Source organism: Anoplopoma fimbria, chromosome 3 (assembly GCF_027596085.1).
Source record: "Anoplopoma fimbria isolate UVic2021 breed Golden Eagle Sablefish chromosome 3, Afim_UVic_2022, whole genome shotgun sequence".
NCBI lineage: Eukaryota > Metazoa > Chordata > Actinopteri > Perciformes > Anoplopomatidae > Anoplopoma > Anoplopoma fimbria.
Window position 1 is genome coordinate 10186349 of NC_072451.1, and position 21631 is coordinate 10207979.

The 21631-nt window shown below is 40.3% G+C and overlaps 1 protein-coding gene across 1 annotated transcript in view; it reads right to left on the reverse strand.

The window, feature by feature from the left end:
* The window catches only part of ptprfa (protein tyrosine phosphatase receptor type Fa), a 241120-nt gene extending 222099 nt beyond the window's left edge, over nucleotides 1-19021 (reverse strand). The window contains exon 1 of the mRNA XM_054596551.1: nucleotides 18868-19021. Within this exon, the coding sequence (XP_054452526.1) occupies nucleotides 18868-18961 (94 nt within the window). The 5' untranslated portion in view covers nucleotides 18962-19021. The remainder of the gene's footprint in view (nucleotides 1-18867) is intronic.
* Between the last annotated feature and the right edge of the window lie 2610 nt (nucleotides 19022-21631).

Below are 21631 nucleotides of genomic sequence, written 5' to 3' on the forward strand. Positions count from 1 at the left end.
TTCGATCTTGAAAGACAGAACAGATTGTTCCCAAATGCACTGTCAACTACTTGAAACTTATATATTCTACAACGTATTTCAGGACAGCCATCTCAAATTTACATACCGACTTAAAGAGCCATTCACGTGTATAATACACTTATAACAACAAGGTAATGTGTACACTGTGCTGCTCTTCTTGTATGAGTCAGAGCTGCTTCTGTGTGTTTTTTGTCTAGTGAAACAGCAGCAGCTGAGAAGTCCGTACCATCGATCAGTAATCCACATCCACAGCACCGTGACTCCCAACGTTTTTAGGAATGACGGGCTGCAAAGGGGGACATGAATGTTCCAGGCGAGGGTTCATTCCCATTTTCTCCCAGCAGGGAGTCATGATAAAGAGCATCCTGCAAGGCAAGTCCAGACACTTTCACAGCAAACTTTTGGCAACTGATAAGTGTGCTTTTTAAAGTTCAACGCGATTTAAAACCCATTTGTTCAGTTGGAGCCAAGAGCTGCTCCCCAGGCACATTTACATGGAAATCCAGTCTTGCAAGTTGTACAACAGGATACCGCCGGTGTCCCGAGGACGGTCAACACACGGCGGGGGAAATACCGCCCTTTACAGCGCTGCGCTCGTGAGAGAGCCAGCGCCGAGGGTTTTATCAGAGGTTTCAAGAAGGCAGAGAATGTGGGCGTAGGAGAGGCAAGTGGATCGTACCATTATTAAGCTATTTATTTCCCATGGATACTGCTGGCTGACCCTGAGGCTTGACTCTCTAAATGTAAAACACGCTGGGTCTCTCGCCTCACTACACTGGCAGCTGTGAGTTGTCTCTCGCTGGCATCCTCCTCTGACCCTGCGATGCTTGTTTCCTTAGAAATGTGTCCGTCTGACCTCTCTCATATAATCCAAGGATAGACGTTTATGATGTGAAGAAAATCTGGGAAAAAAGTAGAATTTAAAGAATCTTTCAAGCCAGTGCAGAGATAAACTAAATTGGATACACTACATTAAGTAATAGGTATAGTTAATATATATATATAATATTGGGGTGGCTGTGGCACATGAGGTAGAGCGCTTGTCCCATAACCACAAGGTTGGTGGTTCAAACCCCTCTACCGGCAACATGCCGAGGTGTCCTTGAGCAAGACACCTAACCCCAAGTTGCTCCCCGGGCGCTTCATTGCAGCCCACTGCTCCTCCGGGATGGGTTAAATGCAGAGAAATAATTTCCCCATTGTGGGACTAATAAAGGCTTAATTATTATTATTAATTATTATAGCACCTTCTTTAGACTTCTCAACATGTATGCATCTTGTAAATCCTACTAACATCAAACCTTATGAGGTCTGTGTTTGTCAAGTTTTTAATCAGGTGACTGGGCTTTAGGGGCATTGGGAGTTACCCTGGGATTAAAGCAGTTCATACCCTAGACATCCAGTATTTGTCAGGTTTACATAGATATGCTGCAACTTGCCTCCAATAAGTAACTTCACACTTCAACATGTTCAAGCTATAAACGAAACAATATGAGTGTACAGTGATGTAACACGAATAACTCTGTCAATATTTTTTTTTTTTTACCAAATTTATAAAAAACTGCATTTGATGGTTGAAAATGACTCAGAACTCCATCTGCTGTTTTAAATCAGCCCTAATCTTCAAGGAAAATTCTAGGATAGAGTGAATCAAATTGGACTTATTTACAACCCTTATTAGACCACTTATTATATTACTTATCATGTAACTCTTAATGCTTGGACAGCCGGTGTGTCACGTCATCTGGAGGAAATGAGAGTGAAACACAACCAAGATGATCCAGTACCCCTGCAGTTAGCAGAAAGCCCTTAAACAGCCATAGATACAGTATGACTATAATAGGCTTAGAGTGTGTGCTAAATGCCAACCGCTCCTCCCTGCTCGTTTAGGGGCTGATCTTTGCATTAAGCCAATCTCACAGGGGACATGCATGGCTGGAGCCACAGAAGGGGAGGTTGTTTAGTCAGGAGGGAGGCAGAGAGAAACAGCAGCCCACAGAAGACAAACACACTGGCCCTCCATGCATGCTTTTTATGGGAACTGTGATGTGTTCAAATGCTCGACGCCAAAGGGTTTCTTTTCATAAAGAAAGGGAAATGCTGGTGTTGGTGAATGACTGGATTCATTAAAGACAAATTTGAGATTATTATAATATATATGTATTGAAAATATGGTTCTCAGACTATTTATCAGGGGATTAAACTGCCATTGATGGTTTTCAAAGGAAATAATATAGCAGCAATTAACTATTGTCGATGTAAAGATATAGTGAAGTAATGTCTACTTGAGCAGAGGAGGAAGTCACTCTCCCTCTTGTGTGTTGTAATCAGAGTTTCTCTGGGCTTTGTTGACATAGCCGGGCTGGCCGAGCATGCATGTTAGTGCATGTGACGGGCTCCACTGGCCGCTGCTCCGCACTGCTCTAATACGGCTGTTACAGCTGATGAGCATAATGCCCACCCTCATGTAAAAACTGTTAGCTCTGTCAGCACTTTTGCCGCTGTTAGCACTGTTGGGGCTTCTAGCATCGTTAGCTGGGAGCTGCATGCAGGCAACTTCACACTTCACAAAAGCCTGCTCAAAGTTCCCTTCACTTAGATTCAAATGAACTAGTTCAAATTTAGAATTTAAAATTTTGAACGTAGTTCACATAGTCCCAAAAAATGTTGTATTCACGTTCATTTTCTTTTTCTTTTAAACTGGTCGGATGCTATGATTTTTAAGTAGTCATATTTTTAGCGTTTGGTCCAGCACCACCAGGCTCAAAGACGGCTTCATAGCGCAGGTCAGAAGAACTCCTGACCTCATCACTATGACACTGTTTTACAAACTGTTTTCACCTCTGTATATATTATTACATTCATGTTTCAATGCAGTTCATCATATATTAAAAAGAAATGTACCAAAAAATTATATTACTTTATTTAACATTTCACTTATGTTTAACTTTTCATCCCTATATTTTTTACTACTTTATGTCTTAGATTCTAATTTTTTGTGTAATTTTCCTTTGTTATTCTTGTTGTACATATAAACTTGAAACTAGTGTCAAAACTTGCGCACATAAGAACCAAGCCTGTGCCGTGATACAAGTGTACAAAACACTATCCGCTGGAGAGAATAGACAGTGGCTTATGTCTCCAAACCCTTGCCATGCTGCCCACACAGTGCATGTTCACGATCATTGCAATGCAAATGGGTATATTCAGTTCACCATTCACCAAAAACACAAGCACGTTCAGCCCTCTTTTAGTTTGTTCATGCAAAATAATTGCTGCTGTCAGCTTATGTTGAGAGAAGTGTGGAGTTAATGGATGTGAATTCTGTATTGAGCACCTTAAAACTTAATATGGCTTAACTCACAGAAACCACGCACACCCTCTTTGCCAGCACTACTTGTCTTGTTCCAGTACTGCTATTGTTTATGTTTGATTTGTCACAGTAAGTCAGCACTATCCAATATATTCAATGTTTTATAAGCACACATCTATGAAATCAGAACTAGTGTTAATATGGTATGATTTAAGTGATTTAACATATAACCTGTTTAACTCAATGTATAACTTAGAATGAATTGAAGTTTTTAAAAAATACACTTTGAAACCTAAATACTGGAAAACATGCCCAGATTTAAAAAAAAAATACACTTTGGAAACCTCTTGAAATACTGAAGGTCATTAGGCTGAATTCCGCCCATTCAAATAATCAGACATTTGAACATCTTCTTTTCAAAGCACATCGGGGAAACTTAAGCCTGAAGGATAGTGAATTCGTTCAAATAATCAGACATTTGAACATGATAGATTTCCTTGAAGCTGACAGATGTTTGTTTGTTATGTTGAAAGACAAAGTGGAAGTTATATTATTCTGACATTCTGCATTTTACCGACAGAATGTCTCTGATTTCAGCAGCAGTTCTGTACCAATGTAAAGGTACTGTGTATGTACTACTAAAGTGACCTTCTCGTTGTATCAGTCTAGAATGACCCTGGTTCATTAGGCTTGTAGGGATAAATGTCAAATGTTCTTCCTTTTTTTTTTCAGAACGTCTATCTTCCTCAGTTGTCTTAGAAATGTTCCCCTTGACATGCCAATGCCAAATCTGACACCACCATCTCCAAGACATAACTCTCTGCCCATTACGGAACATTTAAAATTACTTCAGTCATGCACTAAAGGCCAGACAGCAGCAAAGCCCCAGCTAAAAACTGGACTAGAACTCATATTCCCCTTTTAGAAACACAATTAAAAGGCATTTGGAGCAGAAAACCAATAAATGGACTGGAGTCTGGCCTTTCCATTATTAATGAGGACAAACTGGGCTCCTAAATTCCTTTAAACTCATTCTACATCATGTATTACCAATGCTTCTAAGTATTTATAGTGCTATTACAACACTGCAAAGTCAACAAAATACAGGCAATGAAACCAATGCCACACAGAAAATTAGTTCCAACAACAGTTTACTTCACTTTACTTTATGAAAATAAACTAAAAATGGAAGTTAGTTTAATTTATTAGCACTTTTCGGTATCAGATATCATGCATCATTATTCAAATTGGTAAACTATAATAAAGAAAAGGCTAATATTTGCAAAGAGAACCAAATCAAGCAATCGGAATGTAAAAAAACCCAAACATCTTCCAACGCCACTGATGGATCAACTTCAATAACTTCACGTGTCACCATGGTAACAAATAGTGTGTCCCAGGTCCCAGCTGGGTGTGGGCATGTTCATCACTTGTTGTGTCCCTTGGAAACTGTTGTTTCTCACTCTTCCTTGGATTTGATTGTTGTTTCTCACTTTGCATAATTTTTTCGATACGCAGATGTTAAGTCAAATTGATAACGTTGTTTTCGTCATCGCCCTCGTTAGTTGCACGGAAATTAGCTTTTCAGGTCCAATATAGTTTATGGTTACAAGATAGGGCACTAAATCGTGTTTACCAGTTTGTTATCCAGTTCTGGCAATAATTGATGACACAAAGAATGTCTCTGATACTGAAAAGGACGTCCAGATAAAGTACTTTTTGATGGTTATTAGTTCGAAGAAACCCACACAGGGCAGATTTTGTCCCAAAGTGTTGTAGAGTTAAGTTACGTGTTTTACATTCTTATTTTTTGCCCAACCATTATGTTTTTCCTAAACCTAACTATGTGTTTTTGTTTGAATTCACAACGTTACCGGCGCGCTGGGCTGAGGACGCCAAGGGTCCTGACCAAGCGTCCATATGCAGGCTGGTCTCATCCAGCATTCCTTGGTATACCTCTAAAAAGTGATGCGTCAAACACCCAGCGATCTTACAGCTAGGAGACCGCTGTTTCACGATGGGGTTCTTAAACATAACCAAGTAGGTTTGTTGCTTAAACCTAACCATTCCCAAACTGTTTAAAAACCAATCATCCAAGCCAGGAAATAGAGTAGAGCAAATTAAAGTAATAAAACAACATTTGAGGAAGAAAAGCATGAGATCCTTTATTTAAGATCTATCCCACTACAATTTCACAATTTTGACTTTCATCTGCCTTAGAAAAAATCTGGTTTATAAATCTCATCTACTGTATGTGTGGAACCAGCAGACTGTGCTTCTCTAAGCATGGTCACCAGGTTACATGTATGTGCGCTACGGAATCCCACCAGCTTACAATGCATCTCCCACACCGGCCTTGAATATCCCACATCCTCCGGGCTACTGAATAATTGGTGGAATAAAGTGTATTGGTTATGAGCTCATCCCTTCACGGGTGGTTTAGCTTCGAGGACCAGAGTGGATTTTTCATTCAATTACTCCGGTAAAATGATGCCACGGTAAACAGAAGATGCTGCTTTTCAACACATGCTGCAGAGGCCCGTGGCAGCACAGCCCCCTCCTCTCTGACACCCAGCCAGGGAATCCATCCACCCAGCACTTTATGCTGCTTACATGCTACACTAACTGCCTCGTCCTGCTGCTTGTCACTCTCCGTGCCAGTCGCAGAGAAACCTTGTCACTTTCTCACATCCCGTGAATATGAAGTCTGGTGTTATGATTTTTGGACTCAAGCTGCTAAAAGACAAAATCTGGTGTTCATTCATATCTAAATTTTGCCATTTGCCAGCTGGTTGATAAAATATGCAAATATCTTGTGTTTCCCCCAGAACTGAATAGGTTCCAGCATTTAAGGCATTTAAAAACCAGGCGTGTGATGAATTAACAATACCAAAATGCAAAATAGTTGCAAATATTAACTATTCATACTGGCATCAATCTGAATTTGCTACAGTGAAAATACTTTTTCAATAAAAGTTTGAGACTGAAGGGTTGACTTGTGCAGGCAGAGGACCAGCTACCAGGATCCTATTGACCATCTGTCTGATGTTAAACTGCTGAATAGCCTGAGCTACTGTAAGATACTTTATTGAGTTTTCTTTTAGTGAAATGCTCTGAGGGAATTTGCCTCTGGTAAACAGTTAAGCAGTGTAAATGTCTAGGGCTTTTATTGGGAAAGGTAAGAAGTGAAGGAGTGGATCTGGTCTGCTTTGCCTGTTTAGGTTGAAAGGAGAAATAAAGTTTGTTGTCTTGGTTTGGACTGAAAAGCTCCCGCTTTTTTTCTACTACTATAGTGTACATTTGTAAATGTTGGATCTGCAAAACTTTTTTGTTTGATGCCTTTATTTGTGGAGTAAATGCTCAGGAAAAACGACCCCATGTTAAAAAAAGACCTTGCTTTTTTGCCATGTAAAGTCCGCAGGACAAAAGCAACAGTTCAGACAATAACTTGATTTGCCAATTAATCGCACAAAGAAAAACTGCCCCTGGTGTCTAAAGGTACACCAAGATGGCAGGTGCGAGTTGTCTGTAGCATGCTCACCAATAAGCTGTTAAAATTCCAACTGGTTCCATTTCATCTTCCTAATCTGTAACAAGTTGGGGTGCAAAAACCCTCAATCTGTGCAAAGATTGAATGGGATCTCCCTTATTGCAATTTTAATTTCGGAACTTGTATTTTCCATGTCGCCAACTAGTGTTTTAGTGTTGCAACAATAATGTTTGAATTTACAGGCCAGTGTTCATAGTGTACCTTAGATGAAGGGTAGGCAGATAGAAAATTACTGCAGTAAAGTACATCCCGGAAATGACTGGGCCTTAATGCTATTCCAAAGTCACAACTTTTCTTCAACAAAACTATTCCTCAACTCATGAGTTTACAGCCCATTGTTTCACGTCTCATTGTCACCGACGGCAGCACACTTGTCTTGCGGGCCTGTTTCTCATTTGGGCTCAATAATTTAATGGTGTCTAGGCATGCGGCCAGGCAGTCAAATGTTGTGTGAGGCGGAATAAAGCTGTGTTTTGGAGGCAATTCACAATGACAAGTGACAACGGTTCCACACAAAGTGTCTTCTCCTCACAGAGACTCATTAGGCTGTGGAGTTGAGAGGGAGCAACCATGCAAATCAACCTCGTATCAGTCAAAGTGACACGCAAACAATCTGACTCCTTACTTCTGGACGCCCAAGGTAGAAACACTGCGTTGCCTTTCACAGTTCTCTTGCTAGCCTTCCCCTGAGGAGTGGGCAGCTCCTCATGCAAAATTCTTCAATAACAAGACAGGCTTACATGGGAAAGGGAATCTATTTGGTTGTGCAGAGCCCAATAAAGTTTGCATCTAGCAGAAATAAAACTGTAGTCATCAATGCTAATACAGGCAGAATAAAAAGCCCCCAATACCGCCTTGCACTTCATTCAAAAAGTAGCATTCACCCCTTTGTTACCAGCTTTAGTCGGAGTTGATAAAAGAAAGACTGATTTGAATTGATAGAAAGTGACTGGTACAAACAGTGGTTAATACTGAGCTATCGCAAAAAATGCTTACAGCAGCATTTCTTGTAGCAAAATAATATTCTCCAAAAGAATAATTTTGTGTTTATCTTGGGTCATATCAGTTATAACTTAACTGGTGTCCTCAGTAAGTTAGTGAGATCTGAGTTTATGCTGACATTGAATAATGAAGTCAGACAGAGAAAGAAACCTGAGTCAGATAATCAGAGAAGTTGTAAAAAGGCCTACAGTTTATCTAGATTACCTAAACCACTTTATTTGCAGGTGAAAACCGAAAGTGAGCACAATTAAAATATCAGTGAAAGTCACTACACAGGGAAATTGTGTATGTATATAATTATAATTATTAGCTTTATTGATCAGGAACATACATACCTACATTAAGTACAGTAGGTCAAGGTTGAGGAAGGAAGTGTGTCTGTTAACTGTGATGTTTACAACAACATTTTTGGATTCAAATTGTACTGTATACCTATTGTTATTTGTTTCAAATAAATTGGACTTTGCATTCCCAAACAGAACTGCAATAAATGTTTGCATATCTTTGCTTTACCTAAGTACCACGGCTTTGGGACAATAAGACATTTAGAATGACCTTCCATTCATGGGTTTGGAAAAATCAGACCCTTAAAGGCCTTTTCCTTACTGGGCCAAAAGAAGGGTGCTAAAAATCGGGATCCCCAACGGGATCGAGATTTACGGTTTCTACATTCATCTAAGCCCTGATGTCATAGTATATTGACATCAGGGCTTACTTCGTCCGCATCCTCTAGAACTTGGCATTCTTTTGCTGGAAGCTTGCCTTTTTGGAAGCCATTTGGATTTTTTGAATGGTAAAATATACAGAAATTAATAAAATCTGTTATAAATAAAATCCAAAAATGTGGAATCAATTTATATGGGGTTGTCAGGGTTCCCAATTGATTGTCCTGCTCGCCATGGTAGAGTTTCCAATAAGTCCCATTACCAAATGGAACACTTTCTTATATTTTGGTCGAAAAGTTCCTCAAGAACCAGTCTTGGACTGGAATGGGTTGTTGGGTAAGAATTGTAAATTACCTAATATCATGAAATTGAAATACATTCTAATTATAAAGTCCAGAACCACCAAGACTGGTGTCTATCCACGGATCTTCTATCCGTGTATCATTGACTAGACTGATCTGCTAAGTGGCTTTTAAGGAAAGTAATTGACAGAAAATAGGAAAGAGCATGGACCCATGTGCCGGGGCCCCTCGTCATTATTAATCATTAATAAAAAGTGTCTAAGTAAATGGTCTTCTTAAAGCGTTTTCCCATAAGCTATTAAAAGTACTCCTATGTAAACAGAAATATACATACGTACGTAAAACATATTTACATGGCCTATCAAGTAAACACACTCTACAGAGGATGCAGGGAAGAGCAAATGTTTGCTCATTGAGCAACTCTCCTGCCTTATCATACAGAAAACCCTGCCAGTTCCCCAGTGCTGCTCTCTGACGGGGGCTGTCAGCATAACCTGTCAGCCGTATACAGCCGGTAAATTCCTGCCTCTGCGGTGTAACGGAGAGAGCGGGCAGAAGTCTGATACATGGCTGGCACGGAGGCAAAAAGCGTTTCCGAAGAGACAGCTTTCTGCTTTCACAGGTCAGACATACAGTAGGACAACTAGAAGCTGTGGCAAAGCAGCTTCCAATTCAGACTTTGAGTTTTTGTCACTAGGAGATTTTTTAACAAAGTGGGACAACTTTTTGTATTTGGTCTTCAGTAAACTCAAAAGTTGGTTGTCCGCCCTACAGCCAGTGGTTCTTCATTCAAACCAACAGCCATTCAGTTAGGCCAGGCATCCACTAGTCAACAGGATAGACATTTGTCCATGACAGGGCCATTATTTAATTCCAGCCCGAGGTCCCATTTTTATCAATCGATCAATAACAACAGACTCTGACTGTCTTGCTAATAACTATGTCTAGACACCAGCTGCCTGGATTCTGGAAAAATTGCATATTGGTGGCATATTTTATTGGTAATTGTGTAGCACTAAGTTTGGTACAGTTAAAAACCAAAAACAAGTTTCATCATTGAAAACCTAACTACTTAAAATACTTCTGCATAAACAGGGTCATGCTTGCACAGGTGCACTACACATCTGCACAAGTCTGTAGGGTTCTGAGAAGTACGATTTAAGCATAGACGCATGTGTTTGGGAAGTAGTGAGCATACGACTGGATAAATGAGACTTGGATTATACTACATGAGTTATGTAAGACCTTATAAATTAATATTTTCTATAGTTTTGCTGTAGTTAAACACAGCCTCCACTTCTATTCAAGACACTTCTCCATTTTATGATTGTCTATTTCAAGAATTCAAGGTAACACAGGGGGAAGTAATTGATATTGAAATGGTGATTACTAGTGAAGAATTTCTTTACCCCAGCTGTAAATCATTAGCCAAATAAGTGCAGTGGCTACGCTAGGACTCCTCCTAAGAGTCCCAGTAGCTGTATGAGCTGGCCCCCCGGGTTTGAACGCAGGGGGTGTTTGCACCCTGATATTCTTCAGTTTCTTTTTAGAGGTGTCTTTAACCATCTTTATTGGTAGCCATGCTAACACACTCCGCACACAGCTTCCACTGAATGTTGCTGTTGTGGCTGACCAGGAATCTGCAGTTGGGACTACTGGCTCCGGTGTATCATTTGTGTTTGCTATATAGTGCTTTTACAAGAAACAAACTAACTGTATGCTCATAGTCATGTCTGGTTAAAAAAATACATTTTCCCAAGAGAGAACCGTTCTCAAATTCCACCTCATGTAATGATAATCCATACATCAAACCCTCTGCCAAAGATAGCTCATCTCAGTCGAGACAACGCTTTACATTCTCCTGGACCAATCAATTTACGCCCTTGTCAACAGCAGTCTGCCAGCACGTACACTGCAAATCCAATACATTCAACTGAGCCCAAGTGCCAGGCCGAATTCAGCTTTGAGCAGCAGAAAAGTAAATGACAACAGTTCAATAAGTCATCACAAAATCATTTTATGCAATTAACTCAAACTGAGTGATTGATGATACATAACGATGTGAGAGTATGCGTGGGTGGATTTTTCCCTCTGAGGTGTTCTTTGCAATTTGCAGACTTTTGGTTGTTTAACATTCAGTATGCAAGGAAGGCAAATAATTTAGCATTATTAAGATATGCATTTAAATCAACACAGGCAGGTGGATTATTTCAGAGTAAACAGGACATTTTACCTTCCTGTTTTCCCTCATAAAACAGTCAGCCCGTCCGGCAGAGGCTCAGTGATCTTAACCTCCATTTGGAGAACTGGATGCAGAGACACTGCTGCCACTTGTGTTTGTTCTTATAAATAATACATTGTTCTCTCTTGCTCCTTGTTCATGATCCACAAAATTGCCTCCCACGCGAGTGTGGTAGCAGTGCCCGAACGCTGCATGAAAGCTGGAAGGAGGGAGGCGAAGAAACAGGGAATAAACTGATTCTATTTTACAAATCATTATGTGTATGCGACCCTGGAGAGTTGCGAATCCAAAGGCAAGCAGTGTTGGGGGAAAGGAAGGTTACGGCATACCAGCCATAAAGTGAGCCCTGGCTGGATGAGAACATTGTGAGTGCTTGAATACAAATGTTTGTGCCCTGACAAACTACTGCTATGATACGGACTCTCAGAAGCTACAGGAAACTCCAACTAAGTGTAATAGCTTACTCGCTGTGAGGAGAGCAAATAAGCTGTTAGCAGCGCGCGATGTGTTTGGCTAACAGAGCTAACGGTAAACGAAACCCGACACACAGCAGGACCCACCGTTTCGGTTCAGAGGTTAAACAGTCAATATGTGTGTGACACAGTGAACTGCAGTTTAGCTGCACAGAGCTGGTGTGGAAAGCTGCATAGACTAAAGCGAAAGCATATATACTACAGACATGGAAGTAAAAAAACGCATCTGATACACAATGTGTGCATACATTGCCTAAGCTGACGAGCTAAAGTAGGGTGCGACCTGAATGCTTCAGGCTGAAAAACAAGTCATTGTATCACTTAATTGCGGGATTTTTTTAATCTCTTGTAATTTGTACAGTATTTAGTTTGGTAAGCCCTTTAAGCTAAAACATGTCATTTTGAACAGTGTGGTAATTTGCTTCAAATCACTCAAAAAGTTTATGGAAACTCTTGCTGTATTTAAAAGTCTACAGGTTCAGCTCAGCCATTACATTAACTTTGCTCAGCGTGTCTGGTCATACACAATCAGTCATTACATAGCCTACTGTTTCTAAAATATCTGAGAAGGGGTTATCTTTCTTTTAAAAGTTTCCCCCTTTGAAAAGTCAAATCAATTTTTCTACCACGAGTAACTGAAAAGAATGAGAGCTGTACTCTGTGTGTGATCCAGTAAAACATCTCCTTCGTACAGCATTAGGAGGTGAGAATGAGCTAGAGAGGTATAGGAAACAACCTCCCCATGGAGAGCTGGCAATTGACGGGCAAACGGCTCACACACACATGGGGAGAACAGTTAGGTGTTTGACGTATCCGGTGTGATAAATTGTATTAAAAAATAACAATTTCAGTCCATCTGTCTCTGGTTCGCAACATTGCAACATTTCTGTATTTTGCACAGCAGGGAAATCTGTTGCATCACATCAAGTGCGAATACTTCCTCCTCAAACTGAACCGAGAAATGACATGCATAACACTCCACAATGAACAGTGTGTAGGCAGAAGCTCCGCCACAAATAACAATATGACAACACTGTAGCGGCCATGAAAAATATAATATGCAGTAGTTCTACAGTTAATCATCATAACCAAAAAGCTCCTATAAAGTGAGGAATATCACAGAGGGAGTATTCTTTTTATCCATTGGCATCCTCGTTTTTTGGGGGGTATTTCAAATTGGGCTACTACTTGTCTTTTCAAAATAAACTTCCAACGTAGTTTGAATTAGTTTTTAGGTTACTTACGCTTACTTAAAACCACCTAGAACTAATCACAGAGTTTTGTTGCCCAAACCTAACCAAGTAGTTTTGTTGCTTAAGTAAACCTAAAATTAACGAAAATTGAAATTTTATTTTCAAAAGACACTATGCATGTAAAGAGCGGGAAGTGACAGCATCATAGTTTGAAGCATGGGGTCACTGACCAAGCTGCCTCATCTGAAGAGTTGGGAGAGGAACTGTGTGTTACCATGGTGCACAGACAACCATGGATTATTGTTGATGCTTAACAACACATCTACATTTATTATGTGGCAAGATCTTAAGTAATAGAGAATACCTTATAATATAATTGAAAAAGCAAAACTACTTTGTTAGATTTATGAAAAAATAAAGTTTTGGGTTTAGTACTTTAAGTGGTCAGAAAACTAGAAAGGCGCTTTAGAATTGCAGGTCCATATACCATTACAATTTTTTTTTGCTCTAATTTCACTGGGTTATAATTCGGAGGAAAAGCAGTAAAAAAATGTACACAAGCTGCGTCAATCAGGTTCAAAGGATTTGGGTTCAATGAGAATCTCTGAGTGGGGAAATTAATGATTCTCATTTTCTCCGGAGTGCAGAGTGCTCACATGGGAAAGTAATTGCTGACACAGCCCCTGTGATGAATTCCTCTCTGCCAAATTATAAAGGGAAATTACACAATGTGTTCATTGCAGCCATAAAGCAACTAGTCCTGATAATGAACCTGTTGATTAGAAACACTGCCCTCCGAGGACCTCCACCTGTGGGGCTTAGAAAGCTTCGTCCTGCCCCTGCATGGCCTGCATACTGACAACGGCTCCCAACATGCATCAGCAAAGTGTTCTCAATTCATGTTGCTGCAAGACCTGCTGTTTGTTTTTACTTCAACACACAAATAGAGTGTCATAGAGAGGGATGAGGGATGATTATTTTCCAAATGGGGATAGAAGTCTATGAGAAAATGACTAAAGGAAGGCTAAAGGAAAAACAAAAAAAAGTCAACACAAAGTTGCAACTAAGCTTGATTTATTCCCTCAGTAAACATTGTAAACATGAGTTTATGGTCTCAATCTCTAGTTTCAAGTTCAATACAGCATGATGTTCATTTAGTAAATGATGGTCCATTTAGAGTCAAATAGAACATAAAGCAGGGTATGCTTTAGGGTGGGGGTATCTGTGATTGACAGGTCGTTGCCACTGCATATGCAATTTATACGGCGTCTCCACATCACTCCTCCAATTCCAAATATGGTAACTTCCATTCATAGGTTACAAAAAAAACAACAAGGACGAAAGCCGTGATAAAAGATGGCGACGGCGAACTCAAGGTTTCATAACATCAGTCCACAAACCAATGTGTGACGTCCCGATGACTACATCCAATTCTTATATACAATTTATGGTCAGGACCCTTAGCATCTAACGCACTGGGTAGTCCAGGGTGTAAAACTATGACACTCCACTACGGTCACAGTTAACACTTGGTTTAAGTTGTGAATTCAAACAAAAACACTTGCTGAGTTTTAGGCAACAAAACCAATAGTAACATTTGGGAAAAGATTCTGGTTGAGGTTACAATAAGTACTTTAGTAAAGTGAAAGTGAACTTTGTGAAAACAGAGAAAACAAAACGGTTGAAAGTTGTGTGTAAGTTTGACCCCTTCCTCCTACCCTGTGTGGGGTATTTTGGCCCTTCCACTATGTCATCACACCCCCAGAGCATTTTCTTTGAGCGTCAAATAATGATGTGGATGGGTTTACATTGCAGTTACTACAGACGCGCATGGTTGCCTCGTGCATTGGTATCAGACGCCGAGGGGTGTGTCAAAGCGTGGACATTTGACGCCCTGGGAATCAGACCGAGCTGGTCTCTCCTAGTAGACCTTTAAGGTGTTGAACTCAGTCACACACATAGGAAATGTGAAAGAAAATGTTGTTTGAAGAATCAAAAAAGAAATTAAACACCTACTTTCACATCTCTGCAGACCTGGCCAATACCTGTGTAAAGGGGGTGGTATTGTCGGATTGTTTGCTTTGAAAGTGACAGGAGATGACTCGGAGCCTTGGTGGCCCTCTTTTTTTGAAGTTTGGTTTATTTATCAGGGACCTAATAGGAAAGTTTACTCATTTGAAGACGGATTCTGGCTCCAAAAAGGCGAGAATAACATTTGGTTTTATAGACCTGTTTGTGGCCTTAGGTGTAACAGCGTGTTGTCCAATAATCAGAAGGTTGGTGGTTCGATCTCTGGCCCCTACAGCACCCAAAATTATCCACACTTGTGCGTGTGAATTTTGATCTTCGAAAGCAGTTTGAGTGGTTGCTAAGACTACAAAAGCTGTATATAAATGCAGTCCATTTACCATATATTGCTCTGAACAGTAGTTCTATGATAACATTGCACTGCAAACATGGCAACATGCCAAAAATGTCCAACGGGACAACATATTCCTTAAAGCTCCAATGAATGCTAAATCATTCACAGTTTTTCTTATTCGGACCAACTAATGATTACTTTGAGCATTACAGCCTCTTGGGGACTTTTTTAAAACAACTCATTGTTTCTGAGGGATGATAAAATAGGTACATGTTGACCGGACAAATCATTTGAAGTCAATCATCTGAAGCACGGCGCTCTACGCTCTAAGTTGACTCTATCTGCATATGATAAAATCTGCCTTCCTATGGATCTGCTGTTGTTGCTGTACGGAATGATATATCATCTGGAATTACTCTTTAACAATTCCTTAACTGCCAGGCATCACTGGTCACATTTGAGTTTGTGTCTCAAGGCCAGACTTAATTAACTTACTGTCAGCTGTGTAATAATGTTAAACCCATTTCCCATTTCTGACTAGACTAATATGAAATTCCATTTTCTTAATGTGCCTACTAAACCTTTCACCTCTACCCAATTTGCCATCCCCACATACGATGTTGTGCTCATTACAAGTAGCTGACTTGGTTCGACGGCATTCTCATGGGAGAACCAAAGAAGCATCATTGCATTAGCCAGGGTCTGGTCAATTTATGCACATCATTTTTTAGTCTGCAACCCCAGCCATGACCCCCCCATGTCTGAGTCAGTGTCGTTGACCTTTTGACGGATGCAGGGTATGGCTGTGTGGAGTAACTGAGAGTCATTACACAGGCACAATGGTCAAAACCAAACTATACTGAATCCACTGTTTAGAGAAATAGCTAAAGTGCGTTTTAGCTAGTAGTGAGCCCACATCCTGGCGTCACGTCTTAGCTCGCTTCTGTAACTGAGGGTGTATGTCATTTTTTTTTTATTTATATCAAAGTGAAGCCTGTTCCTCGGGTTTATTAACCAAATTTGAAGATATACGAGTATTTCCTACAGCACTGGCTATGAAAACTTGAAACCTTTATTGTCCCTGATATATCTCCTCTCAAGTCATCTAACTTTTCAGCTGTAATCGGAGCTGTTGCGAGGTGTGTGACAGTGGCTTGGTCGGACAGGGTCCCATGCTTCTGTGGGCCTTGCTACCTTAAAGCTTTTTAGCCCTTTTTTAAACACAACATACATTTCTTAAAGAATACATTTAGATTCTGTTTAATTCTGGATAATCATTGTCGCATGATTTTTATTTAATATATTCTTGTTTTTTTATATAATTCATCAGTAGATTGGGTCCCTGCTGTAATAAATGTGTGAGGGTGTGAATGGTTGTGTGTGTATTAAGAAAAGTTGTCCATATCTATCTAATAATATAATTATGATAATAAATAACTCACAACTGCCATTTTTTCTGCAGCACCTGTGCTTTCACTTTTCATATTTTGATCTCGAGCATCTTTCTGAGAGGATTACCAAACAACTCTGTAAAAGAGCTACCCTAATTGGCAGCGTATATGTAATGGGGTTGTAAGTCTAGAGGGAGCTGTATCAGGTTTTATTAAAAGCTAATACCAATGCCATCTTGGGACTTTAACCAAAAAGAAAGTATCATACTACCTATTTTCTCCACTTCTCTACAAAAGGCTTCACAGGGAAGCAGACAAACACAATACTCTTGATTATTAAATGTTCCAAAAATAAAATGTTTTCAACTAGTTTCACAAAAATAGAAATCTTAAGTATAATGTGCACCACTAATTAGGGGAGAGGCTGCAGCTGAACACAGGATGGGTTATTAAACTCTATTCAATCCAACCTTGAAAACAGGATATTAAATAAAATAAATAAATAAATAAACTGGAAGTAAACTTCACTCAAAAGCACATGAGGGAGGGGAATGTAAAAGAGTACAACAAAAGTACTCACTTGTGGTACAATAAGCCTCGCTGCCTACTCCCGCTGCAATGGCAATTAACCACAAAGCCTATTAAATAACCCTTTAACCTGAATGGAGCAGAACACCTAGTTTAGCAACAGCTGTGACAATCAACAAACAACTGGGGACAGAACAGCTAGCAGCCGAGACAACCAGCAATTACACAACGAAAAAACAGGCAAAACCAAAACCAAAGGAACTCAAAACAATCTCAAGGCAAAGCTGTAGCTAAAGAAAGGCTAAAGGAAAAACAAAATCAGGGCAAAACTGTAACTTAAGGCAGGCTAAAGGAAAAACAAAAAAAAAGTCAACACAAAGTTGCAACTAAGCTTAATTTATTCCCTTAGTAAACATTGTAAACATGAGTTTATGGTCTCAATCTCTAGTTTCAAGTCTTCTTCAATACAGCATGATGTTCATTTAGTCAAGTATGGTCCATTTAGAGTCAAATAGACCTTAAAGTGTAGTATGCTTTAGGGCGGGACTACACAGTGATCAACAGGTCTCTAACAGAGACGTACACGGCATCTATATGTCACTCATCCGTATTCCAAAATTGGTAACCTCCGTTCGCTGGATGAAAAAAACAAATGGCGATGGCTGTAATCCAAAATGGTATCGGCTAAATCGCAAACTCGAGGCTTCATAGCGGCAGACCATAAACCAATGGGTGCCCTCACGATGACTACGTCCACTTCTTATACAGTATAGTCTATATGTTACACACACTAACAGGGAATTGAGAACAGGTATGTGCCCAGTGGGATGATCACTATTTGATTACTAAACTGTGTGGGAAGTGTGAAACAGCGTACTAAGAAATTTGACAATTTATTGCAAAATTGTGTAATTTTCTGGTTTTGCACTTGACCAAAGCAGTTGTTTGCTCATCATTTATATTTCACAGAAAATGCTTATTTTGAAGTATTGCACTAGACCCCACAAGGATATTGTGATATTTGTTAGTAAGTGGCACTGTAACTGCCATGGTAGTTCAGGTTAACGGCTGTTCACTGGAATTTGTAGGCAGCACCGAAAACTCCCGCGGGGCATTTACGTGGAGTTTCAATTCTGGCAGTTTTGCGAGCATGAGAGGCTTGGCACTTTTACCTATTCCATACAACTTTTCTAGAAAAAAAGATTGGTGGCAAATAAAACCGCAGAATTCAATAAAAATCCAAAAACAAAAGATTTACTTGAGGTGATTTTTTTTCCTCTGTCAAAATAAGAGTGGATACATTAAATGGGACGTGGAAACCTTTTCAAAACAACCCCGTTGGAAATATAAGTAAAAGAAACTGCTCCCATTAAATTTGAGGATTTACTCCAATATGCAACATTCATCAGACCTTTGACTCGTGTAAATACTGTGAGAGTGAAGGCCAAAGATTGAGAAAGGTCTTATGAGGAGCTTGTGTTTGGGGATGGGACTCACATTAACTCAAATCTGATAGAAAACCAAACCAGTGAGGAATATATCTATTCCATTTTGGACTTGATAAATATTCTAAACACACTTTTGAATCATCAGTGCAGAAGAATGTAAGTGTTGCCATTCTCAGTGATGCTAATTTTTTAAAACTGGTTTGATAATAATGTCTATAGGTGGAAATGTCTCTAACTAAATCTAGCAGTAGTCCTGTATTTCAGTCACATACCAAAGCTCTCTGCAGACCCCATGGCAGCTAATGGATCTCACCTGTCCGTAAACGTGTTGACATATGGGCAGACCTCAAAACTGTGTGGATAATGTTAGTACTCACTCTCTGTGTGTGAAGGCAGCACCAGTCTAGCAAGCAGCAGGAGATGAAGAGCTCCCCTGGTGAGAGGCGACAGCCGTCTGAATCTCTGGTCCATGGTCTACTGCTGGTGCGCTCTCCTCTGGTCCTGATGCTGCTGCTGATCGGCTAAGACCTCACACGATCATAGAGGGACACCTGCAAAGAGTGGAGAGAGACCATGTTGACAGAGGTTCTGTGGTCATGTGACGCCTGAAGATCTGCATTTCGATATAGTTCATTAAAGCTTGCTGTTCCAAACATCTGGTGGAGGGTGACGGGTCCACTTCGCTATTTTCATTCATCATGGGCTTGTGTTTCAGGCTTTTTCTAATCTATAGAGGTCTTTTGTTTTTATAAATATTCAACATTAATACTCGTGTTTTTTTATTACATTCTCATCTATTTGAAACGCCGATACAGTCCTCATGTCTGAACTTTCACAAGAACAATCTTTGATGTATTTTGTAACATCAAATGCATTGCACAGTTAATGACATGTATTCCTACACCCACTGCTGATATGGAAGAAACTCAATCCTAAATCAAATAACTTGTAACCTGTAACAGAGAATTACACGACTGCGTGGAATGCAAAATGAGAAATGCACTAAACCCATTACCTGAACAAACAAAATAACCGGCATCGACAGCAGAGTCCGACAATCTAGACTCGGTATGTGTGAACCTGATTTCTTTGAAAAGAACATTGCAAGAATATGGAGCAGATTGCAACTTTTATTTCCAGCCAGAGAGTCTTTGAGGACACAGCGCTCAGAAATGAAGTGCACCCACAGTCATGGATAGCTTACTGAACGGGCCTACCCGCCACAAGCTTGCTTGGGACATGCAAAAAGACAAAAAACGACTACAAAGAGATACAAAACAACTACAAAGAAAAAAAAACAACTGCAAGACAAGGCTAAACAACTATAAAGACTGTATATATATATGTAAGAGAGGTGGTGGGGCCTGTTGCATGTCCGTGCTCAGGGGCCCACCGTTTCATAATCCGTCCCTGCTTGCTATAGCAGAAAGCACCTCGCTTTACTCTCCTGCTATTTGTCTCGATTGTCCTGAGCCAAACACGAAACCAGCAACGCTCGGTGGCAGTTCCAGCCCATGTAAACCTCCGGGGCAGGCTGGTGCCAGCTGTTGTTGTACAGCAACCAGTTAAATCTGCTCTGTTGTGGTGAATACAAGTAACCACATAACAACCAATGAGCAAGCTCTCAGATGACAGATTCACGTTCACATCCAAAATAAACTAGGCTGAAAACTAAAAAAATCCACAGATCTAAAAGTTTATGTTCATAGTACAGAATAGCTTACAAACTAAACATAGATGAAGACATTCTCACAGTAACAGACCTTCTTAACCGGCTCATTCACAAATCACACATCAACAGGTGCCCGAACAGTTAGTAGAAGCTGAACTTGAGATATTTCAAATGATGGGTCCATGAGGCATGCCATCAGATATGGCTTTCAATTGTACTGATGTTGGTCCCACATTCATGTCTCCATAAATGCTCATAGTGAAACATTTACAAGATATTTTTTTCTCAGGAGTAGTGGAGACCGAGAAAGGCGCTAAAAGGACTTAACTTGTTTGGTGGCTAGAAACACAATTCTGAATTAAAACTAATATGGCTCTGTATCTGCTGGATATGTAAACAAACAGTTTTCTAACACGTTAGCCACATTAACTCCATATGGTAATCGTACTCCAAAAACAAAAACTGCATTTCAAGGCTGGATTACAAAGCTTCTGATTGGTTTGCACCGGATCCCTCAGTAAAACGGCACAACGGTTAGCTTCTCGGCTAAAAGTGTCTTACACGCTGTGTCTCAGAGAATATAAGTAGCTCGTAGTCAACATACTCCCACCTACAATACAGAAGCCTACAGTAAAGTAAGATCATTCATTCATTTTCCGTAACCGCTTATCATGTTAAGGGTCCCGGGGGGGGCTGGAGCCGATCCCAGCTGTCATTGGGTGAAGGCAGGGTTCATCTGGACAGGTCTCCAGACTATCACAGGGCTGACATATGGAGACAGACAACCATTCACTCACATCCACACCAAGGGGCAATTTAGAGTCTTCAATTAACCTAAGCTGCATGTCTTTGGACTGTGGGAGGAAACCGGAGAACCCGGAGAGAACCCACGCTGACACGGCTGAGATATTTAGTTGATTATAATTTCCAGGAACTTCAAACAAATGCACTACGTATGTGTTTTAAACACAAGCAATGATATATTATGACGGTTTGGCAGACCATTGTGAGGACTAGAATTCTGGCGGGCCTAGTGTCAACGATAGTTGAGAAGGTATAAGAAGAGCCCTGCAGTTACCATAAATAATGAACACCACAAGCAGCCCCACAAAAAGCAGCAGCTCGCTTTGGATTATCCTTAAAATGCTTCTTGTGGTTTCCACTGATTCCGTGTAGTTATTAAAATGCAAACACCTGGAACACAAGTCCTTCCCAGTCTTCACAACTTCACTGATTGCGCATCGGGGCCAAATATGTGCTGAGACTGAAGGCTGTGATTCCAGGGGAGTAGAGCGATATGAACCACTCCCTCCTGCCTCAGCAAACAAACAAATCACAGAGAGAGCAACGGTCAGGCTGTACTTCCCCCCTGATTTCCTCCCTTTTATGAATCCCATCAGCGTCACCATCCATGCGGATGCACACAGACGATGGCTCAAACCGTACACATCCAGTCTGTCTGCCTTTCG